The sequence below is a fragment of the Aulonocara sp. 'chitande type north' Nkhata Bay genome, linkage group LG3 (assembly GCF_057382095.1).
Source record: "Aulonocara sp. 'chitande type north' Nkhata Bay isolate Kocher_YH1m ecotype deep benthic linkage group LG3, A_spYH_male_GT1.1, whole genome shotgun sequence".
Classification (NCBI taxonomy): domain Eukaryota; kingdom Metazoa; phylum Chordata; class Actinopteri; order Cichliformes; family Cichlidae; genus Aulonocara; species Aulonocara sp. 'chitande type north' Nkhata Bay.
This window is the reverse complement of record NC_141346.1, coordinates 3,290,094-3,317,042: the sequence shown is the minus strand read 5'-3', so window position 1 is coordinate 3,317,042 and position 26,949 is coordinate 3,290,094. Positions and strand designations below refer to the sequence as shown.

The window sequence follows — 26,949 nt, the reverse complement described above, 5'->3', positions numbered from 1 at the left end:
GGTGTGGGCCAGCCCGAGGGGAAGGCGACTGCAGCGAAGCCGCCTGCACCAAACTGCACAAGCCCGCTGGCGTCTCCATCTGTTCCACAGGTGCTGACACAGCCCTCACCACGTGTGCGTCATCAGCGCCCCCAGAGGATCCTGCAAGCATCTTCCTCTCCAACGCTAGCTCCAGGGCTGCACTGAGTGTGGCTGGCCGAGCAAGCTGAGTTTGCATACGGAGCTCTTTAGGGCTCAGGGCCTGCAGGAACTGGTCCCGAGCTAACTCCGCTTGCACTGATGGTGGCATGCTGTCATACGCCCTCCGGCAAAGGCACTCGATTTCATGGGCCAAAATGCGGAGGGGCTCGCCTGGCAATCTGCGTCTGTTGTGGAACTCCGACCTCAGCAGCACTGGTTGGTTATACTGCCCGAAGCGCCTCTGAAGTGCTCCGACCAGAGCATTATAATCTCCCCTCTGCTCCTCGGTCAGCAGCAGCAGGCATGCAGCTGCATCCTCACACAGACACAAAGCCAGTTGGAGAGCTTTATGTTCCTCAGACCAGCCAGCTGCGACAGCTAACAGCTCGAACTGTGCGATAAACACTTCCCATGGCGTCTTGCCGCTGAACTTAGGCGTTTTTATATTCGCTGCAGCTTGCTGGGCGCCGCCATGTTTGTTTACATCACGTGACGGCGCGCCAAGCGAGGTCGACTCCTTCCCGCCGGAATCGCGGCCGCTGTGCGAACAGTTCCCGAGCCTAGTCAAACCTGGAGAAAATCCAGCCTCGGCAGACAGCCGCAGCGCCGTTTCCCTCACTCCATGGGCGGGCGAGCGCGGACGAACCTCCCTCTCCTCCGTCTCCTTCTTAATCTTGCCCGGCAACATCCTCGTCTCGTAACGGCAAGCGTCGCCAGCAACAGGGTGTCGGGCGTTCTGGGGTTCTTTTTTCTTTCTTCACTTCTGACACCAATGTAACGTTCACAAGAACCAGACGGTTGGGGTCTCAGTTTGTCCGTTTATTTGGCACATAAGCCAGCGGGTTGTTAACTCAGGGGGAAGCGCTCTCGAACTCCACCTCTCTTCAGCCTGGCACACACCAGAACAACCAGGTCCCACCCACCCCTTCCTGTACACCACAACCAAACATGAATCTTAAAGGAACAACAACAGTGTGCAGAGATCACCGACATGTCACTGTACAATAACACTTAACCATCGTTACAATACTTTTAACTCTGTGATAAACCCTTGCACTGTCACTTATAGGGATGCCTCCCCTGCTCTTTGTGATAAATTCTTAAAGTATTTCTCTGATAAAATCTCAGCTCTAAGGGCTTCTCATCCATCTCATTTTTCATCAGTATTAGACCCAGTTCCAGCCTCTGAATGCTTGACTGTCTTTCAACAGTTTGAGCCAGTGTCTTATTCTGCTTTAAAAGATATAATTGATCATCTCAAAATCTCTGGTTCCCCGCACGATATTCTTCCTTCTCGTTTCTTTAAGGAAGCCTTACATGTTATTGGTCCTTGTATCTTATCTCTGCTGAATGCATCATTGTCATCAGGTTGTGTACCGTCTGTCTTTAAGCATGCTGTTGTGCAACCTATTATGAAAAAGAAAAATCTTGACCCTAATGGTCTCACTAACTACAGGCCGATCTCCAAACTCCCTTTTATTTCCAAAATATTGGAAAAGGTCGTTCTAAAACAACTTCAGGCCTTTTTAGATGCAAATGGTATTAATGAAAAGTTTCAGTCTGGTTTTAAACCTCGCCACAGCACAGAGACAGCCTTACTTAGAGTTTTTAATGACCTTGTCTTAACTGTTGACTCTGGCTATTCCGTGGTTTTAGTTTTACTTGACTGCTGCTTTGGTTAACCACAACATTTTTCTATCAAGATTGGAACATGTTGTTGGTCTCAAAGGTACGGTTTTAACTTGGTTTAAATCCTACCTCTCAGAGAGGTCGTTCTCTGTTGCTATGGGGCAACACTCCTCGGCTTCTGCCCCTATTTATTGTGGTGTGCCTCAAGGGTCCGTGCTCGGTCCTGCTCTTTTCTCTTTGTACATGTTGCCATTGGGATTAATTTTTAGAAAATACAACATCTCCTTTCACTGTTATGCCGATGATATCCAGATTTATTCACCTCTGAAATCCGATGTGTCTGCTTCTTTGCAACCTCTGTTCAACTGTTTGCATGAAGTTAAAATTTGGTTATCACATAATTTCCTTACATTGAACGAGAATAAGACCGAAATCACAGTCTTTGGTAGTCACACTCCGCTAAACCAGTTAGCTGATGCCCTAGGCCCTCTCGCTAGCCATCTCTCGCTCACTGTAAGGAACCTTGGAGTGTTCCTGGATGGCTCTTTTAAACTTGAGAAACAGGTCTACACTGTGGTAAAAAACAGCTTTTGCCAGTTGCTTCACTTATCTAAAGCAAAGCCATTTCTTCCTTTAAAGGACCTTTAAAAGCTTGTCCACGCATTTATCACATCCAGACTGGACTACTGTAACTCCCTCTACTCGGGCCTCCAACACTCTTCTCTTTACCGGCTTCAGTTAATTCAAAATGCAGCTGCGCGTCTTTTAACAGGTACGAGAATCCATGAACACATAACTCCAATTTTAGCCAAACTACATTGGCTCCCTGTTAAATATCGCATAGATTTTAAAATTCTTTTGTTCACTTTTAAACTTCTGAATAATTTAGCGCCCACCTATCTCTCTGAACTACTCCACTTATATAATCCCAACAGAGTACTTAGATCATCCAATCACAGGCTCCTAGCACAACCTAGGTCTCGAATGAAGTCGAGAGGAGACCGGGCCTTGGCAACCGTGGCACCCAGACTCTGGAATAACCTCCCTGTTCATATTCGTACTGCCGAGTCTATCCAGTCTTTTAAATCACGTCTCTAGGGGTACCTAGACCCGGTTTGTAGAGTACGCTTGGGGAGTGTGATCGCGTATACAGCGTCTCTTTATATTTGTCTCCACGTCGGTTGAGTGTGAAGTGCACATGAGAGCATGAGGGTGGGAATGGATGTTTGTGTCTGTGTGTGCCTGTATGTTTGTATCTATATGTCAGGTTGGGTATCAGACGCCACCTCTCTGGGGACATCAAGGTATGGAGGCCTATCTCCCCCCACCACCACTTCCCCTGCCGGTGGCGGACTCCCTCAGGTGTCGGTGCGTTGGTGGTTCTTTGTGTCTGGGGGTGGGCGTCCGGGTACACACCGGCTCACTCCTTGGGGCTCGCTCGGGCCATTTCGGAGGTGGGGTGCCCCCGGCCTCTCGGCCTGGGGCTCGGTCACTCAGGCACAGCCCACGGGCGCATCACTGCAACTCCCCCTGGCTTCTGCTCCGCGGCTGCTGAATGAGCCCTCATCTGGGACTCTCCTTAGCTCTTACTGGGACAGTGGCGCAGCTGCCCCTCTGTTGGTCTTCCTTGGTCTCTTGTGTTCTGGGGGCCTCTGGATGTCTGGAGTTTTGATCTCCTCCATACCCACTTGATACCATAAAGGACAGGGCTGTGGCTCCCCACACTCCCTAGCAGATCATTACATGGAGAAACCTTTGGAATGCAAGCATGCTGATCCACACAGGTATGCACACAGGTGTACACATGGGTATTCACAGACGCGGACTAAAGCTTTCTTGGCTGCTGCCTCAAAGCACACTGTGCGCTGTCTATCTTGCGTGCTGAACAATATCGTTTATTATTTAGTAACTATTGATATCTATGACTAGCTAGTTTATTGTGATGGTGCTTTTTTTTCTATTATTATGTTGCTCTTTGTTGTTTGCTGTCTCCTCTGTTTGTTTGTTTTTTTTTTCTCCATACAGGTGACCCAGGAGTTTTTTTTGTTGTTTGTTTTTTTTTTTTCTCTCTTCCCCCCCTTCTCACCGTCTCTTCTCCCCTTTGGTTTTCTTTCTTTCTCTCCCCCTCTTTCTTTCATTCTTTCCCCCTGTCCTATTAAAAAAAAAAAAAAAAAAAAAAAAAAAAGATGACAAAGGATGAACTGAAGCTCCGCCATCACGTGATGGTCACATGCTGCTGTTTCTGATGTCACTTAAAATAAATAAATAAATAAATAAATAAATCACGTCTTAAAACTTATCTTTTTACTTTGGCCTTTGATTCTAACTAGTTGGCTGTTTTAGCTTATTGTGTCATGGTCCATGTGCCTCCCCGGCCAGCCCAGTGTGGCCACAAGTGCTTGTTGTTTTTCTCTCGCTCTCTCTCTCCTACCTGTCTGCCTGGGCGGAGCTCTGATTGGGCTCCCGCCCTTGGCCCACGCACCTGCAGCTGATCTCGAGCAAATTGCAGTTCTCTGGCTCTTCTTAAGGCTGGGGCTCTGAGGTATTCGTCGCTGGAATATTGAGTAACTCTTGTTTACCTGGATCAGCCCTTTTGTGACCCCCAGACCCCGTGAGTGAGCGTGAGCTGCTTGTGTGGAGACTGTTTGGACGAGGAGCAGAGCGAGTGCGAAGAAGTGTGTCTCCCCAGCCTGTTGATCCCCGGGACCCTGGTGTTTCCCCCCACCCCTTCATGTGTATATAGCGCACCAGTGTGATTAATAAAGTGCTGTTGAACCGTGCTACCTCAGTCTGCGCCTGAGTCCGTTGCACTCCCGTGACATATTGTGTTGTTACCTATTGTTTGTTGTCCTGTATTATTGTTTGTTTTAATTGTCTCGTGTTTTTACTGACTGTGAAGCACTATGGTCAACACTGTTGTTTTAATATGTGCTATATAAATAAATTTTGATTTGATTTTGATTTGATTTGAAAGGGGATTGCTCCTGAACAAACTGCCCTGGCTCCTTAACCTCCAGGGGTCCAGAATCAGCTGAGGAAGGTGGCTCAGCTTCTGGGGAGGCCCCGGCGGGGGTCTCAGTCCCTTGAAAAACAGGGCTAGCATATCCAATCCTAGAGTTAGTATTAACCGTTCTTTTTAAAGCATCCCTAGATTCAGAGGGTGCATGAAGAGAGCCCCTTAAATCCCTGGGACTGGAAAAAATGGTCCCTGAAACCACAGTCTTTAATTTTGCCGCTTCAGAATTAACTGAGACAGTGATATCTGATACTGAGTCCATAGAAACTTTTGATTCAGTTTCTGGTGTAACACTTTGCGGTTCGGAGAAAGCAGAAAGAAAGTCTTTACCACTCACCACAGGTGGCTGCGTCGAAATCTCAGAGTCCGGCTGAGGAGAGGAGCGCTGGCGGCGCATACGCCGTTTCTTGCGGGAGGAGGAGGCGGAGAAGACGACAGAGGTGGCTAGTGATGATGGGGAAAAGAAAGCTGGCTCCTCATCTTCTGACCACATAGCCGTGAGAAAAAAGGCAGGCGAGTAGTGGCCAGAGCGGGACGCGGAGGCTGAAGAATTCCTTGGCACCGGCACGGAAACAGCTCTCCGCGGTAATGTCTGCTGCTGCGTAGCGGAGAGCTCCGTCTGCTGCTGCAGCGACTGTCCGGAGGAGATCTCCATCGGCTGCGACTGCAGCGAGGCCTTCCGGTAATCGATGCACTCTGACTGCTCCCGAGCCCGACACGCCTCCTGGCCTCGGCTTAATTCTCCCATGAAGTCTCCATAGCAGGAAAGCTCACGAAGGTAAGGATTTCCTTCGACGATCGCCTTAATAGTGTTTAGTCCAACACAAATTGTCCGTGGGTCCGTGGCGTGGGTTATTCGGCTCATCAGACACTGTACGCGGAGAATATCCTCCTCACGGGCGGAGCCTGCGGGGCCTATAGTATGATCGGATCGTACTGTCACAGCTGACGGGGTGAGCCGTGTGGTGTAGGAGGAAAAGGACCCAAAATGCAGGCAGTTGACTGGTGATGAGAGTGATGTTTTATTTACAGAAGTGGAGCGACAGAACAGGCAGTGAGGAATGACGAATGACTGAAAAAAACCTAGACTGGGAAAACTAAATGACAAACCTAAGCATGAGACGGAGAGTGGCGACTGCAGAGAGCCGTAGTTACACCGAGAAACACAGACGATCCGACGATGAACAGAAGCCAACACACACTATAAATACACACTACTGTAGGTAATGAGGAGATGACATGCAGGGGTGGACACAGCTGACACTAATGGACATGATGAGAAGCAGACCTACAAAGTAAAAAAGGAAACACACAGACTGTTTTACACCAAAAACGCAGGGACCTGAACGGAGCACAGAGGGGAGACACAGGTAGGGATAATAAACACGACAACCAACCCAAAGAATTAATACAGAATCAGAATAAACACCAAACACAAGATGAAACCAAAAAGAAACACAAAACGCTGGGTCAACGACCCAGGATCATGACAGAAAGAATTTAGACAGTTTTTAACTCTCAGTGATGCTGCAGTGTTTGTTTGACTTTGGGACCTGAAGAGAACGGCATTTAGGACCCGAAGAAACGGCATTTAGGACCCAGATTACTCCCAGATTTACGAGCACCTTAGTCCGACAAATACGGCAATAATGACGGCCCGCTTGCATGTTCTTTCTTTTTTTTTTTTTTTCGCCCCACAGAGTCCGCTTGCATGTTCTACAAATAAATGTGCTTTGTTGTGTATCTGATGGACAAACACCAAACCAGTTCCACATCACTGAAGTTGCACCATTTTTACAAACCAATTCTCGTTCATCTGTTTCACTCAACAATTGGCCATGTGCTATGAAAACAAAGGCACTGCGCATGCGCATTTTACCCACATTCTATCGCGATATTTCATTTACTTATCGTTGCCTAACATTGTACCGGTATTACCGTGAACGGTATAATATGGCCCAGTGCTACTGCCACGATCACAGTGCAGTCCGGGTGCGTTGTTAGCTGTTTATTAATGGAGCAATGGAGTAGCTCCATGGCTGACTTAGCATACAGCGGGACATAAACTGCTATTATTGTGATCGCTGTTAGCTCTCATTATCAATCAATCAATCAATCAAGGCTTTATTCACCACATGCAGGTTGCCCTGCAGTGAAATGGGACACCCCCCCCCCCCCCCCCCCCCCAACCTTACACACACAAACATTACAGACATTACATGGGGATACAAGTCGGAGATCGGTAGCGTTACAGAAAAACACTGAAATATACACTACAGTGGGAAAGTACAAGAGGAAAAAAAGAGACCTCTGCTCATGCTGGGCTCCTGGGAGGACAGCATGAGAACAGGAAACAAAAAAACTCCTCTGCACAAAAAAGCACATAAATGTCCACAGCGCAACATTGTGAAAGACATCACAAGCCACACGGTTGGGTGGGGGGTGAGGAGCAGGGCCGTGCAGAGAGGTTTAATGGGGCGGGTGCTTAAAGCTAAAAAGGGGCACATTGAGCCAGGCTGAATAACAACAACACACATTCATCAAGAATCTAATATGGGCAAGCAAACGGAGCCGATGTTTTACCTGATGGGTACAATGTTGCTGTTGAGGGGTTGCTGTGGATAGTGCTGGAGGGCAGGGCTGTGTTGATCTGAGACTGTAGACATTAAAAAGTCCACAGGAGAGATGGTAGCTGATTAAACAAGTGTCATGAGATAATAACTAAATGCAAAGATTGGTGACAGCGCTTAGGCTCTGCCTGTGAATCACTCTTTACTTCTCTTCTTCCTTCCATCCCATCATTTCATATATCACTCTGCACTTGCTGTCTATCTGAGAACAAGGCACAACTTGCTATTGCAATAAACTATAATCTAATTATCCACACCTAACAACTCTTGCACTTAATCTATAATAAAATGATGACAGAAAAATGTTATAGCCCTGCCTTTAGTAGCCTCACACAGCTCCTGCTGTTTCCTCCTCATGTCCTCACCAGGCATGTCTGCACAATGTTATATCATGAGTAATAATTTAAAATAATCCATATACATAAAACACACACACGCACACACAGTGACATTTTAGACCTTCTTCAGGATACTGTATATACTATGGGCATCACTGTGCTGATCCAGAATCCTTACATTATTATTTATTACTAGAGCTACAATAATAAAGCAATGAGGAGGGGGAAGTAATAAATATGAAATAATGTATTTATGATGATTCCATGTGTTTCACTATCCACTCTGTGCAGGGGCAAAGCTTATTACATGTTTAAACTGTAGAGATACAATCATTTTACAGCTGTAAAATCCAGATTTTGTCTTATTTAAAATATAAATCTAATATAATCTGCTTCTTAATGTATGTTCTTTAAAATACAGCGTGTGTTTTTTAATATATTATAATAATGCATAATTATGTGGACATGCATATTAGATCGTTTTTAGTGAAATATAATCCCCCCAGAAATTCCCTCCAGTTGCAACAAGACAGCTTACCAACGTGTACGTAATAAGCTAATACTCCTGTGTGCTACACACTACAGTGTACGCTGTACACCTACTTACTGGTTTTGTCGCATCAGTCTGAGTCTCTGAGTTAACTTGTGTTTCTCCTACAGCTCCGGACCGCTAAAAATGTGCGTGCTCTTTGTGAGCTCGTTCCCGGCTCGTAACCAGCGCGTTCTGCCGTCAAGGGCGATCATTGGTTAAATGTGATCATGTGACTGATGCAAGCCAGATCCTTTTATTTAGCAAAACTGTGATTAATAGTTAAATATTATTGTTGAGGGGCACAGACAGGACTCCGCACACACACACACATTAAAAAAAAAAAAATTTTCTTTTAAAAAAGTTGCCTCAACAAAAGGGCACTTTGGGAACCCATCAGGAAAGGGGCGGGTGCTCAAGCCCCTCTAGCCCCCCCCTCTGCACGTGCCTGGTGAGGAGTAATCCGAAGCGAACACAGTAGCCACCCTGCACAGCGCTACCATTCCAGCGCGGCACACAGACCCGCCGTGTTCCCCCACAGGAAACAAGCATCGAAGGCGTTTGGAAAGGGAGGGGGATGAGTGTGTGCATATCAGTGTATGTGTGTGTCTGTGTGTCCATAGTTCAGCTCAGACAGTGTCCTTCGCCCTGCCAGGCTAAGTAAACAGTCTTCCAGCCAACCCAGGTGGCCTTGCATGGAATGGGAAGGAACAGACTCAACACAGTCGTTATCAGGGAGTTGTTGTTCGGCTCCAGCCTTGAGCCCACAGCTGGCGCCGGAGGGATAGCCGTATTATGATGGTGATTTTCTTTGTGATTTTCTTTTACTACAACTCATGAGAATTGTGAGCTGTTTTTTAGCAGTCCGACACTGGTCTCTCGATCTCCCTTTGGATAGCTGCCAGTCTCTCCATGATGTTGTTTACCTTCAATTCCGTGGTCTTGTCACTCTTTTGCTCACAGAGCAGATTCTGAGCCCTCACGACCGCAGCCAACTGATCCGTGATGTTTTCCAGCTTCCGCCCATAGGTGTTGAACAGAGCGGATTCTTCCCTGATGTGTCCCATCATCCGCTCAGAGGTATTATTCTGAGTATTCACTGCAGCCGCAAGCTCTTTACCATGCTGCCATCCGTGAGCCCTTTCTGAGAAACCGCACCTTGTCCCATCGTTTCAATCCCAGCGGGCAGCCTTGAGGGGGTTTGAACAGCCGGATCCGCTGTCTTAATTCTCCGATAAGCCAGGGCCAAGCCAGCTCCAATCAGCAAGAACCCTGTTATCATGGTTCCGAATAGGTAGATATCTTCAGCGTCCTCGATCGACAGTCCCGCCAGGCACACGATCCTCTGCCACCCGTCCGTCGTGTATCCGGCAGGGAAAGTCCCTCCAGGGCACTCAGGCTCTCCCGAGCCCAGACTTCTCGTTGAGAAAATGGTGTCAATAGCATTCAGAGACCAGTTGATCAAATCCATAATTCTCTTTTGGTTTTAGACACAGACTGTGAGAGAGTGTTCCAGGGAAGTGAAAAGAACACATGAGACGAGACAAGGACATAAGAAGCTAAGCAGGGAAGATAAGGGAGAGGAGAGGAGAAAAGTGCGACCGCCTTCGCTGAGAGCCAAAGTAGCAAGTAGTAGTGTGTTTCCGGTTTTATTGTGATCGCTGTTAGCTCTCTCGGCAAGTAGAAGGCTCTAGATTGAATTATCATGTACTCTATGTCCGGGGAGCAGTGGAGACTTTAACTGTGTTGTTGGTGCACCAGTTATTGTTTACAAACACTAGCAGACCTCCTCCGCGTTTCTCTTTGTTTCTCTCCGCTCCGAATGTAGCATGGCCCGCAAGCTCAATCACAGTATCTGGGGTGAAAGAGCTCAGCCAAGTCTCTGTGAGTCCCAGTAATTGTCAGCGAAGGTGTGCAGGTTTTTCTGGTTTAAAACTGCAAGCAGTTCAGTTTTGCTATACTGCATATGTGCTCCTGCATGTCTGAGGAAAAGTGAAACAAAAATACACAAAATAAAAAGAAAGCCGCTAAGGTCACTGGCACCAAGTATTAAATCCAGTTCTTTGTATTCTTTACGGCAAAGAAAGACACGGCTCAAAGTGGTCTAACTCAAAAAATTATCTTTAATTTTACATTTTCCAGAAAATGGAGACTGAGCACACACAGAAACGCCAGCTCAAGTCTGGGGCATCAGGAGCCTGTCTCGCTATATATTTGCAGCACGTCACCCATAGTTTCGGTAAAAACAAACCCTTATATGGAACAAGTTCCTCTTTTTGTCTGGCTTCCTGTATTTATTAATATGCTTGTACAGCTCTACACTAAATTCCTGTTTCTCAGTCTGGCTGAGCACTTAGTTTGTGAGTCAAAAGTAGCCTTGCTTTACAAGCTTCATTATTAAAGTACATAAAACAATATAAACAGAAAATAAGCACTAAGAATATATATTTAAATCTCAACATTGCGCCGCCATCTTGAAACCACATCCAACACAGTGGAACAGCTTCTAAAAGTTTGACATCAAAGCAAATCTAATGTCTGTCAGATTCCTCAACAGGACCCTTTGTGGTAGTTTTTAAGTTTCATACACACTAAAGTGATACACAACTCTTTACATGTTTCTAAGAGTTTGATAACTGGGAAAAACACAAGACTAGTTTAAAATGCAGAGTGAAGCCTTTGCTGTTTATTAGATCAGCCACATGCATTATGATCCCTCAATACAATCAGATTCTGCTTGAACTGCATTCAAAAATATTGAGCCAATATTTTCAGCTTATATGGCTGAAACATTTTCACATGATGAGCTTCCAACAATGAGTGAAACAGTAAGAGCATGTGGAGAGTTTGGAAACATCCCATTGAGAAAGAGAAATCAAACATTTGGATTCATTTTCATGAGCTCAGACTTGTTGAAAATGCAGAGGAGCTGGTTGTGAACTGAGCTTCAGAGAAACACAGCATACTGATATTCACTGTGAAGCTTTGAGTGGAAAAAGACAGAAAAACAACATGAGGATCCTGTAATAATGGGAGCTTTAATGGGACAAAATGTGTTTGTGAGTGAAAGAGACAGACATGTACAGACTGAACTATCTGTTCAACAGTCAGAGTGTTTCTCTAACAGGAGACACTCTTTACACTCCACTCAGCACAGGGACACTGAGGCACCAGGAGACCTAAACCTACATCCAGGATAAAGAGTTTGAGTGAATGTGGTGTTGAAGGTGTGGAGGTGGATCAGAGTGTCAGAGGAGACTCTGTAGAAGGACAGAGTGCCAGCAGGACAGTCCACATACACTGCTGCTCTGTGAGAGACAGAGGAGGAGGAGGAGGAGGAGGAGGAGGAGGAGATGGATGTTGATCTGTTATTGTGCCAGACATGACGAGGACCATCATCAGAGCAGCTCAGACTCCAGGACTGATCATTGTATCCAAACCCAGTGACACTGTCTCCTTTCCTTCTGATGCTTCTGTAACTCACTGATATATAAACGACTCCTCTCCACTCGACCTCCCAGTAACAGCGACCAGTCAGACCATTTCTACACAGCAGCTGAGGATAAAAACCAAATCTGTCTGGATGATCAGGATATGACTGAACCTCCTCCACACGTGTCACCTTCCTGTTGTTGTCAGACAGTTGGAGCCATTTGTTCACTGTGTTTGTGTCGATTGTGAGTTGACAGGAATCTGATGGAGAGAACAAACAATCCAGCTGCAGTTATTGATCCATCATCTGTTCATTGATTGACACTTTGATGATGACTCCTGACATGATGAAGATGGTTGAATGTGTGCTGCTTTGTTTTCATGAATCACATTAAAAACACACTTACACTTCCTCAGACCTGGTCTCAACCATCGGACTCCAGCAGGCTCCACCCTGAAAGGAGGAGGGGGGTCAGAGCAGCACGGTCAGCATGCACACATGGACATTACATGGCTCTCACACACACACTGTTACACACTGATAAAGGAACAGTCTAACATTTTCACAAATACACTTTAATCCATACATGGATCAAACTGCTGATGATTTGGACTGATCCTGGATCCGTCAGTACACCACTGTGTAGCCCTCTCAATCCACTGCTGTTGAAGACCGTTTTAAATATTTAATATATGTAGTACCAATTCTATCCAATAGAGGGCAGTGATGTCGCTATAGTTGTCCTTCACTGCGTTTGCGTACATAAGATTTTCTGGAGGAGGACAGACATTTGAACTGTCTGTCCTCCTCCAGAAAATCTTATGTACGCAAACACACCTGCGGACCACTTATGCGCACCCCTGGTTATAGGTGTTAAAGGTTTTTCAGTTACAGACTTATTGGGACTTTCTCACCATGCATCCCATTCTCCAGCTGTTTTTAACTTTTGTGTTTTTTTGTGGATACTTCGACCAGCGTTTGGAAGGCAAATCCAGTGCAGTGTTTTTTCCAGAGACATATCGCTCCACCCAGGAGGACAGCAAAAGAGGATTCTACTAAACTTTGCAGATAAGCACTGGGCTTATCCACAAACACACGCACAAGCACACGCACTACCCGGGTAGATTGACAAAGTTTTTCTCTGAATTTCTTTTATAATCATTATTATTATTTATTCCTTTAACACCATATTTTCCTTTTCTTTCCTTCTTTTCCTTTCCTCACCAAATCAGAGTAGTTGGTGGAGGAAGAACTGTGACAAGAGAGAGAAAATGGACCAATATAGAAACTGAACTGAGGGATTGTATTGGGCTTTGGTCACGGAAGTGTTTTTAACGTTCTGCATATCATTAGAGTTACTGATAAGACTATAATGTGTTGTGCTGTAATAAATGCCATAGAGTGTTCTCTATACAGGTTTATCCCTGTGCTGGTCTCCTCTGTCTTATAGTGGACACAAACTATTTTTTGCAGTGGCACAAATCATTTGTGTGCCTTCTTATTTGATGCAGAACACCTGATTGTTCTGTAAATAGATTGAAATTGGTATATAAAAAACGCCTGAGGCCTCAGTTGCATTTTAGGTAAGAAGTACCATGTCTTTATCCTGTTTTCCTTCTCTCACCCCAACCGGTCGCAGCAGATGGCCGCCCCTCCCTCCAAGAGTCCTGACAGGGACTAGAAAGAGAGAGCAGATTTCTCCTGTTTTGGCTTCCTGTTAAATCCAGAATTCAAAATCCTGCTCCTCACATACAAGGTCTTAAATAATCAGGCCCCATCGTATCTTAATGACCTTGTAGTACCATATCACCCTATTAGAGCACTTCGCTCTCGCTCTGCAGGCCTACTTGTTGTTCCTAGAGTATTTAAAAGTAGAATGGGAGGCGGAGCCTTCAGTTTTCAGGCCCCTCTTCTGTGGAACCAGCTTCCAGTTTGGATTCAGGAGACAGAGACTATCTCTACTTTTAAGATTAGGCTTAAAACTTTCCTTTTTGCTAAAGCATATAGTTAGGGCTGGACCAGGTGACCCTGAATCCTCCCTTAGCTATGCTGCAATAGATGTAGGCTGCCGGGGGATTCCCATGATGCATTGAGTTTTTCCTTTCCAGTCACCTTTCTCACTCACTATGTGTTAACAGACCTCTCTGCACTGAATCATATCTGTTATTAACCTCTGTCTCTCTTCCACAGCATGTCTTTATCCTGTCTTCCTTCTCTCACCCCAACCAATCACAGCAGATGGCCCCGCCCCTCCCTGAGCCTGGTTCTGCCGGAGGTTTCTTCCTGTTAAAAGGGAGTTTTTCCTTCCCGCTCTCGCCAACGTGCTTGCTCATAGGGGGTCATATGATTGTTGGGTTTTTCTCTGTATCTACTGTACAATATAAAGCACCTTGAGGTGACTTTTTTTGTGATTTGGCGCTATATAAATAAAATTGAATTGAATTGAAAATTGAATTGAATATAACTTTGTTGTTTGCAAAACTTGTGCATAATTTTTAGAAATGTACAATTTCTATTTCCATTTCAAGTAATGAAAATGATTCATTAAACATGTTTGTGGTTTTTACAGTAAAAATATAACTATTTTTACTTAGATTTTAAGTTTTTTGTCTGAATTTAGATCAATTTTGCTAATTTAGTATGCCATTATTTTTAATTAAATTCATACCATGGGGCAACATGACAGATACTATTGCTCACTAAAAAGAGTTCTTTTTAAAATAGAAATTTCTGCTCCCTGATTTTTCATCTGTCTCTTTATGTATGTTCATGATCCAAGATATTCTGTATCACTTTTTAACAGTTTTTCTGTTTAATTCTATTTCTCTGGTGTTCTTCAATTTTAATGTTCATTTTAATTATTTATTCATTTTGTGTTCTATGTGTGCCATGTATTGGCTTTGCAAAGCACTCCATGACATTTTTCTGCAAAAAGTGCTATAAATAAAGTAAAAAATTAATAAACAAATCTAGCCAATAATTATTTTTTTCTTGATTTCGAAATATAGGCCAAAGGATAGGTCTTCTTAGTGCTAAGGTAGATTAGATATGAGCTACTTTGTGCACTGGTGAGGAGTCATGTTGGAAAAGGAAGGGGCTATCTTTAAACTGTTCCTTCAATGTTGGGAGCACAAAATTGTCCAAAATGTCTTTGCATGCTGAAGCACAGAGTTCCTTTCACTGGAACTAAGAGGCGGCGCCCAGCTCCCGAAGAACATAACCCCCCACCCACCAACCAAACTTAACACTGTGCACTACACCTCAGCATTCATTGGGACAACTCTGTGAGTTTAAGTGGACTACTACTTCATGGCTGAGGTCCTATTATTACCAGTCACCTCCGCTCTATTGCAATTCCAATGACAGCTGACTTTTTAATATTTCTTAGTGTGGAAATTGTACAGCTGAACTTGTATCCATACCACACTGGGATTCACTGAACTCCTGAGACCAACCACAAATGTTAGTAGAAGTAGTCTTCATGCCTAGATGCTTGATGTTATCTACCTGTGACCATGACAGTGATTATGACACCTGAATTTACTGATTTGGAGGGGTAATTAAATGCTTTTCACAATATTGTTTATGTTCTGGACCTGTGGCTATAAAGGGAGTGCAGAATTATTAGGCAAATGAGTATTTTGTCCACATCATCCTCTTCATGCATGTTGTCTTACTCCAAGCTGTTTAGGCTCGAAAGCCTACTACCAATTAAGCATATTAGGTGATGTGCATCTCTGTAATGAGAAGGGGTGTGGTCTAATGACATCAACACCCTATATCAGGTGTGCATAATTATTAGGCAACGTCCTTTCCTTTGGCAAAATGGGTCAAAAGAAGGACTTGACAGGCTCAGAAAAGTAAAAAATAGTGAGATATCTTGCAGAGGGATGCAGCAGTCTCAAATTGCAAAGCTTCTGAAGCGTGATCATCGAACAATCAAGCGTTTCATTCAAAATAGTCAACAGGGTCGCAAGAAGCGTGTGGAAAAACCAAGGCGCAAAATAACTGCCCATGAACTGAGAAAAGTCAAGCGTGCAGCTGCCAAGATGCCACTTGCCACCAGTTTGGCCATATTTCAGAGCTGCAACATCACTGGAGTGCCCAAAAGCACAAGGTGTGCAATACTCAGAGACATGGCCAAGGTAAGAAAGGCTGAAAGACGACCACCACTGAACAAGACACACAAGCTGAAACGTCAAGACTGGGCCAAGAAATATCTCAAGACTGGTTTTTCTAAGGTTTTATGGACCGATGAAATGAGAGTGAGTCTTGATGGGCCAGATGGATGGGCCCGTGGCTGGATTGGTAAAGGGCAGAGAGCTCCAGTCCCACTCAGACGCCAGCAAGGTGGAGGTGGAGTACTGGTTTGGGCTGGTATCATCAAAGATGAGCTTGTGGGGCCTTTTCGGGTTGAGGATGGAGTCAAGCTCAACTCCCAGTCCTACTGCCAGTTTCTGGAAGACACCATCTTCAAGCAGTGGTACAGGAAGAAGTCTGCATCCTTCAAGAAAAACATGATTTCCATGCAGGACAATGCTCCATCACACGCGTCCAAGTACTCCACAGCGTGGCTGCAAGAAAGGGTATAAAAGAAGAAAAGCTAATGACATGGCCACCTTGTTCACCTGATCTGAACCCCATTGAGAACCTGTGGTCCATCATCAAATGTGAGATTTACAAGGAGGGAAAACAGTACACCTCTCTGAACAGTGTCTGGGAGGCTGTGGTTGCTGCTGCACGCAATGTTGATGGTGAACAGATCAAAACACTGACAGAATCCATGGATGGCAGGCTTTTGAGTGTCCTTGCAAAGAAAGGTGGCTATATTGGTCGCTGATTTGTTTTTGTTTTGTTTTTGAATGTCAGAAATGTATATTTGTGAATGTGGAGATGTTATGTTGGTTTCACTGGTAAAAATAAATCATTGAAATGGGTATATATTTGTTTTTTGTTAAGTTGCCTAATAATTCTGCACAGTAATAGTCACCTGCACACACAGATATCCCCCTAAAATAGCTAAAACTAAAAACAAACTAAAAACTACTTCCAAAAACATTCAGCTTTGATATTAATGAGTTTTTTGGGTTCATTGAGAACATGGTTGTTGTTCAGTAATAACATTATTCCTCAAAAATACAACTCGCCTAATAATTCTGCACTCCCTGTATAGAGATTTATATGAATCAAAGTCAAAGTGAAAAAACATTTAAAATCAGTGTACATGTACGATGGTGGCAAAAGGCAATTTTGTGTACTTTTTTTGTGTACTCATCGATAAATAACTCATAAATATTCAATTTAAATTTAATTGTATTTATATAGTGCCAAATCACACCAACAGTATCTTCAAGGCCCTTTTTAGTGTAAGGTAAAGACTCCAAATAATCATATTACCTCCTATAAGCAAGCACTTTGGTCACAATGGAGAAGAAAGAAATAACCAACTTTTAACAGGAAGAAACCTCTGGCAGATCCAGAGAAAGGCAGCTATCTGCCACAACCAGTAATGGTGAGGGGAGGAAGACAGATCAAAAGGCAGACAGTGGAAGAGAGCCGGAGAATAATAAGACCTCATGATTAAATGCAGAAAGGTGTATAAACACAATGAGTGAAAGAGGTGAAAGAAGGAGAAACAGTTCAACAGATAGAAGTTTCCTGTGCGATTGTTTATGTCACTTCTACATTAAATAAACATCAATTAAAGAATTAAATTATTTAAAGGAAATGTTTCCAGCTCTTCCTCCTCTATCAGACATCCTCTCCATACCTGAGAGTGTCCAGTCTCCAGCCTGGATCCTTCAGTCCATCATCCAGCAGCTTCATTCCTGAGTCACCTGGATGATTGTAGCTCAGGTCCAGCTCTCTCAGATGGGAAGGGTTGGAGCTCAGAGCTGAGGCCAGAAAGGTACAGCCTTCCTCTGTGATCAGACAGCCTGACAGACTGCAGACACACAAAACAACAACAAAAAAAGATTTTGACCAGGTTTTCCCCAGAGACTCTTAATTATATAGGAAGCCAATGTTAGTTTCAAATTTGTTTCCATGCCAGCTGCTCTGGCCCCAGAAATACTGTAGAAACTGGAATGTCTACATTCATTTCTGAGGACAGATTGAGTAACCAGATTTTTTTTATTTATTATATTTTTTTCTGCTTGGCAGGTGTGTCACAGAACAGGGACAATTGAATTGTTTGGTGGTTTATCAGAAGTTTCTGTTTTAGGCTACACGTCCTACTTTTTCGGGAATATTTTCAGGACAGTAAAGTACCTTCAGTGTTGAGAGACACAGATGAACAAAAAAACATTTGACACTGAGCAGGAAAGCGGTGGTGACACAGTTCAAGAACCACAGACCATACTGCTAGTGACATACTAAGAATTTAATTTGCAGGTGATTCAAGAGAAAGTGTGCTCTGAAAAGCACACGTAGATTACAGTATAAAATAAGTCACTATGTAAAAGTTTGAAATCAACTGAGCTGAAAGGTTTAAGCTATACAAAAGACCACTGTGTGTTGTAACAGGAAGTGATACAATAACAAAGTGAGAGCCAAAGTTTACAGCACATAACTTATTAAAGCTTCCCCACCATAACAAAACATCTGTGGGAAAGCTGTAATTGTGTACTCTATTGATCGATCCATTTTCGTAACTGCTTTTCGAATCAAGATGACATGGTAACAGTAGTCTTTCCCAGGTATTATTTGGCAGGGGTGCACCTCAAAATCTCCCCGCTGTATCAAAGGACTTACACAGTAAGACATTAATTCATGCCACCATTTACACCTACAGCCAATTTCCAATCATCACATGACAAGAGTAGCTGGAGAGAATCCACACAGGAACAGGGAGAACATGCAAAATGGCTTTGTGGCACCAATGCACCTGAGGTAAATACATTTTGATTCTCAAGTGGGGACAAAAGAGATGAAAGGAGTAACCAATATATATGCTTGGATTCCTGCATAAACTGACACATAGCAATTAACCATAACCAATGGCCTATGTATCATAAACAGATAAACCGGACTAAATTCTGCAGCAGACAGTAGAGCACTTTTTCTGTTTCAACTTCACTGCCACAGGATCAGATATAGAAAATGTTTCCTTTATTATATTTAGTGCCTTCCTTTTTGCATTTTTTTTTTACCTTTCAGAGCAATTTGTTTGTGTTACTGAATGTATCTGAATGAGTATATATTCAAAAACAGACCCCAAAATTTTTTATCCATTCTTAAAACTGATAGGTACTGTTGATTTTTTTCACTGCCTTAAGGTTTTGTCAACACACAGGTCATGTTTTTATTTTCCATATTAAAAACATCAGGTTTACATGTAATGGAATGTGCAATAGAAACAAAATTGCCACTGCCATTTTATTAATTCCTTTTCTTTATTTAGGTTTACAAAGTTACTTATGTATTATTTATTTAATTTTTTTTTCAATTTAAGGAAGTCAAAACGGATGAATGAAGAGCTGTTTAAAATTCTCATCATTTATTCAATCAGAAATGATGAATTTTTACCAGGGTGTAAGTATTACCATACATAAATCAAACTTCAATATAAACATACTTTCTAAAAACCTACAGAATACAGAAAAGGAATCATACTGGAAAGTTTTGTTGATGGAAGTAAATAGTTTTGACTTATTGGACAAGATAAAAGTATAATTTGGAGAAACCATGCTATGTACTTCCTTTTAGCCTTTGCTGTTATCTCACAGTGTACCTTGACTTCTCTTTTAAACTAGCTCTTCCCATTAAATCAAAGGTCCATTATCTTCTGCTAGTCCTTTTCAGAGGTCGCGGGGGGCGCTGGAGCCTATCCCAGCTGCCATAGGGCGAGAGGCGGGGTACACCCTGGACAGCTCACCAGTCTCTCACAGAGCTAACACACATAGAGACAAACAACCATTCTGTCATTGTCTTGGGTCATTTGACCCAGCGTTCTGTATTTGTTATTATTATTACTAGTACCCTGGTTGTGGTTTTCTAGTTCTTTGGTTTTGCGTTCTGTTCTTCCTCGGTTTAGTGTTTAGTCATCCCTGCCCTTGTGTTCCCTCTGTTCTGTCAATGTTGTGTTTCTGAGTTCCGTCAGTGTATATTTCTGTTTTATTGTGAAGGTCCGTGTCTTATGTCAGTGTATTCAGTTTGTGTACTCCCTGTCTCGTCATGTCAATTAGGTTCAGCCGTGCTTCCCTCTTATTTGCCCTTCCGCGTCTCCCTCTGTGTGTATTTATAGTGTGTGTCCTCTTGTGCTCGTCACTGGTCCGTCTGTGTTTCCTCAGTACGTGTAAGGTTTCAGGTCTGTTTTGTTAGCTTCGCCAGTCTAGGTAATCCTTAGTTTCTGTTCATGCCCTCTCCGCCTGCGTTTATACTCTGCCTCCTGAATAAAGCTCACTCACATTTCAGCTGTGCCTGCATTTTGGGTCCTCTTGCACAACCTCCACACGTCTGCCACTGCAGCTATGACACAATATACATTTTGTAATTATCCTTATAATTACAAAATGTTTTATGTAAGATTTATGTTTTGTAATTTAAATCTGACATCACCAAAGTGTTTTGGAATTTGAATAATGTATTTTGTAACTGCAGTACACATAATACTAATTTTAAACAATTTTGTCCAGGTTCCTTGCTACCGGGGACTCCGTCAGGACCATCGCATTCAGTTTTCGAGTTGGTGTGTCCACGGTGTGCCAGATTATCCCCCAGGTAGCGACAGCCATCTGGGACTGTCTAGTGGATGATTTCATGGCTGTGCCTTCACCGGTCTTTTTACTCTCTTAAGTAACTTGTCTTCACTATGTTCCTATATACAGTGTGATGCAAAAGTTTGGGCAACCTTGTTAATAGTCATCATTTTCCTGTATGAATCGCTGTTACAATGAAAAATGTCACTTGCATATATCATATAGGAGACACACTCATTGATATACACTAAATATTTATTTCATTTCTCTTTTTTTTGTGTTGCCAATTTATGCACCTGCTTGATTTGGTTTACACAGTTATTGCACACTTTCTGTAAATCCAGTGAATTGCATTTCACTTCTCAAATATCACTGTGTGTGTCTCCTGTATGATGTATTTAACTGACAATTTTTATTGTGACAACCAACGATTTGTACAGGAAAATAATTACTTTTCACAATGTTGCCCAAACTTTTGCATCCCACTGTATTGGTATATTTTTTCATTAGTATAATATGAAATAAATTCTACTTGTGTCAAGTTGTGTGTCAACATTTGCTGTGTAGTAGAACACAGACATAAGTCATTACAAATGTTTATTGGAAAAAATATATAGATTCACTAACAAAAACATTAAATGTAAATAATAATAATATAATTTAACTATTTACAGAGAGACAGGAATAAAAAGGACCCAGCTTGGAGTGGAAGAGCCTCAGGGAGAAGGAGGAGAAAAATAACATTGTTTCTGCCCTGGAGAGCTGCTGCCTCATCAGAAAACTACTGATCATTAGGGTCCAATGTTTCCAAATTTAGCACAGCTGTGCTGTTTTCAAAAACTGATTTATAAATTTGAAATTTCACGAATTCTCCATCTGAGGCGGCATGCTCTCCAGAGCAGGAACAAGGCTGAGGAGGAAATGCTCCTTTGGAGACTGGCGTGGCCTCTTTAGGGACTCCAGGATGGCCAGCTCCACCGCCGATGGACCGTCCTGGGACCCGTCCCTCGCCCGCCTTCGAGCTGTCCTCCTCTGTGGGCCTGTAAAACACAGCACAAAACAACACAAAGTAATGAGAAGGCTGCTACTAGATTTTTATTTTCAAAATTGAAAAAAAAAAAAAAAAAAAAAAAAAAAACGGGATATAAACAGATTGGTTGTAGATATTTAGTAAAGGTGATCACAAGGGAATCCAAGCAAGTAGAAAGCTGTCAGTGCTGCTGTACGTACCTGTGGGTGCAGCAGCAGGAGCTGAGGGACCAGGGACTGGGGAGCCAGGAGAAGCAACAGGGGATGCTCTGCTGCATAATCAGTTACTCTATCAAGACAATATTAAATGTTAACAAGTTGAAGACAATAGTCATAGAGAAATTATATCCAGTGGTCTCTCATTTATTGCAGCACATGAACAGTAGTCACAGTTCTCACAAGTTGATTCTCAAAGTGCAAACCTTTGTCGATTTTAAAACGTAAAAGTATTATGCCGCGCTTTTTCTCCGTCTGCGGCGCCACTTTTGTGCGCCTTTTTCCCTCGCGGTGCAGGTGTGTATTTCCGAATGAGGGTCATAGTTATGAGTGTCTTTGTGCTGTTTTTTTTCTATTGGACGTGATGGTTATCAAAACCAAACATGATAAGTTTGGCAAGCACAGGAGACACGACACGGAGGAGATTTGTCAATTGGGCTGCAGAATGCAATGCGCATTGTTGAAAGCTGTACGGTGCAAAAAATAAATAAATAAAAATCAGCGAAAAGGCGAGGCGGTGACGGATGAACAGTGGGACCACTGTGTGCTGTTTATTAATAAACACAATATATTCCTATATGACAATACGCATAAATTAACTGCCTACATTAATTCATTGTAAATATACCTTCTGACAAACTCCCCTGCTGCCTCTTCGGGCTGTCCCTGGTGGGGGGGGAGGGGGGGGGGGAGTTCTCCACGGTCCGCACCATATTGCAAGTTGTCTCCTGCGGGGTGAGGAAGTGGTCCAGAAACCCCATGACCGCGAAGAACTTCCATCTCCTCCCCGAACCTGCTGCAGACCCACTCCTCTTCTCCTTCTCCATCCTCTTCTCCTTATTATACGTGTCCCTGAGGCTCTTCCACTTTCTCCTGCAGATGTCCTCTGAATAAACGCATTATCTTGTTAGCGGAAAGGTATTTGTACATCAGTGGGAAAATAGCGGGACAGTACGCGGGCTTGCTAGCTTTTGCGCGGCTTCATCGGGTCAGTCTGAAAATTAAAAAGAAGAATGAATGAACTTACCAGGTTGCCCGATCTCCTCACTTATGTGCCTCCAAGCTCGGTGCTTTTTATTCCTGTCTCGGTAGAAGTAGCAGCTAGCATCATATAGCTCTGGATGATTAGCCACGGCACTGATGAGCTTTTCCTCCAAACTGAATGAAGAATGAAGGGCTTTGGCTGGATCTGCCCCTTTGACCTAGGTCAGAGCCACGTCACCAGGCTCCTGATTGGTTGTCGCGGCGCGATTTGACGCTGGAGTTCAGATTTTTCCAACTCGAGCGGTAGACGCGAAACGCACGTATGCACAAAGTGCAACACAAAAACTGACGAGCGTGGTTTTTTTCGCGAGTCAAACACGGCAGATGCGGTACACTGACGCGTGTGTCACGCGTTTTCGCGACACAAATCTGCTTCCGAATTTTCGCGGGACCCACAAACGCGTGTCATCGTACTTTTCCATTGACTTTACATGTAAACCTGACGCTCTTGCCGCCTCTATTGCGTTCGGTGTGAACACACCGTTACATTCACACCTGTGGGCAATGTAGAATGATCAGTTAACCTGACCCCACTAATTGCATGTCTTTGGACTGTTGGGAGGAAGCCAGAGTATCCGCAGAGAACCCTCGCAAAACAGGCAGAACATTCAAACTCCACACAGAAAGGACAAAGCAAGGTGGTGGAATTGAACTCAGGACCTACTAAGTACTGTGCCACTGTGCTGCCGTAAATAAAAAGGTTTGAGTACATTTGCTTCAATCCTGTATGAAGCAGTTTGTATCAATGAAAAGAAATGCATATGTTGTGAATCCAAAATATCTGAAATCTCTCAACAGACCAGTCCTCAAATAGCAGCATATACATGCAGGATTGTGCTTGATGACTTTTTTTAATGGATATAAAAAGGAATAAATAAAAGTAGTAATTCAGAATAAAAGATCAATTTAGAATAGAATGTTTTTGTTTGATCAATAGTATAATCCAGATTATGAATATAAATGAATGAAAAAAAGCTTTCATGCTGACCTGATAGTTTCCAGGGGACATTTTGGACTCTTCAATCCAGCAGACAACAGCTTTACTCCTGAGTCTTGCAGGTCATTGTTACTCAGGTCCAGTTCTCTCAGTTTAAAAGATTTAGAGATGAAAACTGAGCACAGAGCATCACAGCTTCTTCTTGTGATGTTACAGGAAGACAGTCTGAAAATTAATTACATTTGTGATCAAATTGAATCAGTCATTTTCAACTTACCATAATAAAAAATATAATTCAATGTCTACTTCATAAATAAAAATACAACTTATAATTCAAACAAGGAAAAAAAGAAAAAAAAGAATTTGGTTTGAAACAGCAGTTACACCTCTGTATCTGTGAAACAAGTTGGGAGCTAGTACTTCTAGTCATTATAGATCAATACCCAATTACACAGGCATTCATAATGTTTTATAAATGCTAAGAATTCCTGCTGCCAATAAACCATACATTGCATAAATATTGCAACAATAATAGTGTGCATAGATGCATACATACGAAGCTTTGTTGGAGGCTTTGACCACTGGCAGCAGCTTCACAAGAGCCTCCTCTGAAGCAGAGTATTTCTTCAGGTCAAACACATCCAGATCTTCTTCTGATGACAGTAAGATGAAGACCAGAGCTGACCACTGAGCAGGAGACAGTTTATCTGTGGAGAGACTTCCTGATGTCAGGGACTGTTGGATCTCCTCCACTAAAGAGCGATCATTCAGTTCATTCAGACAGTGGAACAGATTGATGCTTTTCTCTGCAGACAGATTCTCACTGAGCTTCTTCTTGATGTACTGAACTGTTTCCTGATTGGTCTGTGAGCTACTTCCTGTCTGTGTCAGCAGACCTCGTAGGAGAGTCTCACTGGTCTGGAGTGAAAGACCCAGGAGGAAGCGGAGGAACAAGTCCAAGTGCCCATTTGGACTCTGTAAGGTCTTGTCCACAGCACTCTGGTAGAAGTGTTTCTCTGCAGATTCTCCTGTTTCAGACTTCTGGGAGGTTTGTTGTTCTTCCAGCAGATTGAGTGCAGAGTTGATGAAGGTCAGATGGACATGAAGAGCAGCCAGAAACTCCTGAACACTCAGATGGATGAAGCAGAACACCTTGTCCTGGTACAGTCCTCTCTCCTCTTTAAAGATCTGTGTGAACACTCCTGAGTACACTGAAGCTGCTCTGATATCGATGCCACACTCTGTCAGGTCTGATTCATAGAAGATCAGGTTTCCTTTCTGCAGCTGATCAAAAGCCAGTTTTCCCAGAGACTCAATCATCTTCCTGGATGTACATCTCAGTCAGGGTCTTGGGCAGCTGTCCTCCCTCTCTGGTTTTCAGCACATCCTCCAGAACTGTAGCAGTGATCCAGCAGAAGACTGGGATGTGGCACATGATGTGGAGGCTTCGTGATGTCTTGATGTGGGAGATGATCCTGCTGATCTGCTCCTTATCTCTGAATCTCTTTCTGAAGTACTCCACCTTCTGTGGGTCAGTGAACCCTCTGACCTCTGTCAACTTGCCAACAAAGTTAGGAGGGATCTGATTGGCTGCTGCAGGTCGTGTGGTTATCCAGAGGCGAGCAGAGGGAAGCAGTTTCCCCCTGATGAGGTTTATCAGCAGCACATCCACTGAGGTGGACTTTCTAGGGTCAGTTAGGATTGTAGGTTTGTGGAAGTCCAGAGGAAGTCGACACTCATCCAGACCATCAAAGATGAACACAACCTGGAAGTCTTCAAAGCTGCAGATTCCTGCTTCTTTGGTTTCAGTAAAGAAGCGATGAACAAGTCCCACCAAGCTGAACTTTTCCTCTTTCAGCACATTCAGCTCTCTGAAAGTGAATGGAAATATGAACTGGATGTCCTGGTTGGCTTTGTCTTCAGCCCAGTCCAGGGTGAACTTCTGTGTTAAAACTGTTTTCCCAATGCCAGCCACTCCTTTTGTCAGCACTGTTCTGATTGGTTCATCTCTTCCAGGTGAGGCTTTAAAGATGTCTTCTTGTCTGATTATTGCTTCTAGATTGTCTGGTTCCCTGGATGCTGTTTCAATCTGTCTGACCTCATGTTCATCATTGACCTCTGCAGTCCCTCCCTCTGTGATGTAGAGCTCTGTGTAGATCTGATTCAGGAGGGTTGGGTTTCCTGCTTTAGCGATCCCCTCAAATACACACTGGAACTTCTTCTTCAGTGCAGATTTGAATTCATGCTGATGCCACTGCAAGTTCCTAGTGCAAGTTCCTGAGTGACACACACACACACACACCTCAAGGATTTATCAGCACATAGAGCAGGGGTGTCAAACTCCAGGCCTTGAGGGCCGGTGTCTTGCAGGTTTTAGATCTCACCCTGGGTCAACACACCTGAATCAAATGATAAGTTCATTAGCTGGCATCTGGAGAACTTCGGGACATGTTGAGGCGGTCATTTTGCCATTTGAATCAGCTGTGTTGGATCAAGGACACATTTAAAACCTGCAGGACACCAGCCCTCGAGGCCTGGAGTTCAACACCTGTGACATGGAGTATTTTGAATGTATTTTTTTCTTTTTATTTAGACTTTGTTTAAGTAAAATAAATGGGGAAAACTCTCACTTCTCAGCAAAAGTTCAGCAAACTTATTCTGCTTCATTCTCTTCAGGAAGTCCACTGTAATAGTCACAAATGCGTCTCTGCTGCTCTTACTCTGTTCTTCATCCACCCTCTGTAATACATCCTCACACTGAATCTTAAAACACTGTAGATCATCTGGATTTAGATCTGTCTGGATCTTCTTCAACTCGTTCTTCACAAAAGTGATGATTTTGTCCTCCAGTATCTGGAACAAGATATTTTTATGAATGACCCAAAAGGTATTCTCACACAAGAGAGAAAAGTAAAACATAGGATGAGGTATCTTTCTGGGAATCAGTTTAATTAAGTTAGTAAGAAAGCAAAATTTATTAATATAGCACTTTTCACAGATACAAATCACAAAGTGCTTCACAATAAAACCAGAAATATAAATAAAATAAAAATATAAAACAATGAGAAAAATTAATTAATAGTTTGTTTGAATAGAAATATACTCAGCTGCTTTTTAAAAGAGTGAATGGAGTCTAGACAGTGTAAAGAGAATTCCAGAGCCTTGGTGCCAGTGCCTGAAAAGCCTGATCTCCACGTGTTTTGAACCTAGTATGTGGGACCAACAGTGAGTTCTGACCTAAAGACCAAAGTGCTTGGGAAGAAGCATAA

General features: G+C 43.3%; 2 protein-coding genes and 1 pseudogene across 2 annotated transcripts; all 3 read right to left on the bottom strand.

Moving 5' to 3' along the window:
* Positions 1–1,026: 1,026 nt before the first annotated feature.
* On the bottom strand, positions 1,027–7,827 carry LOC147333524 (uncharacterized). Its single transcript, XM_086285801.1, has 3 exons — positions 7,821–7,827; positions 5,156–5,827; positions 1,027–1,109 (listed from the first exon to the last, which is right to left on the bottom strand). Exons 1-3 carry the CDS (start codon positions 7,825–7,827, stop codon positions 1,027–1,029), a joined length of 762 nt encoding a protein of 253 aa, XP_086141927.1.
* Positions 7,828–9,179: 1,352 nt separating this feature from the next.
* Positions 9,180–9,793, bottom strand: LOC147333523 (uncharacterized; annotated as a pseudogene).
* A 705-nt stretch (positions 9,794–10,498) lies between these two features.
* On the bottom strand, positions 10,499–25,123 carry LOC147333522 (NLR family CARD domain-containing protein 3-like). The gene is made up of 5 exons (XM_086286361.1): positions 24,237–25,123; positions 23,732–23,905; positions 17,526–17,699; positions 12,162–12,208; positions 10,499–12,015 (listed from the first exon to the last, which is right to left on the bottom strand). The coding sequence occupies exons 1-5, from the start codon at positions 24,998–25,000 to the stop codon at positions 11,471–11,473; spliced, it is 1,704 nt and encodes a 567-aa protein (XP_086142487.1). The 5' UTR covers positions 25,001–25,123; the 3' UTR covers positions 10,499–11,470.
* Between the last annotated feature and the right edge of the window lie 1,826 nt (positions 25,124–26,949).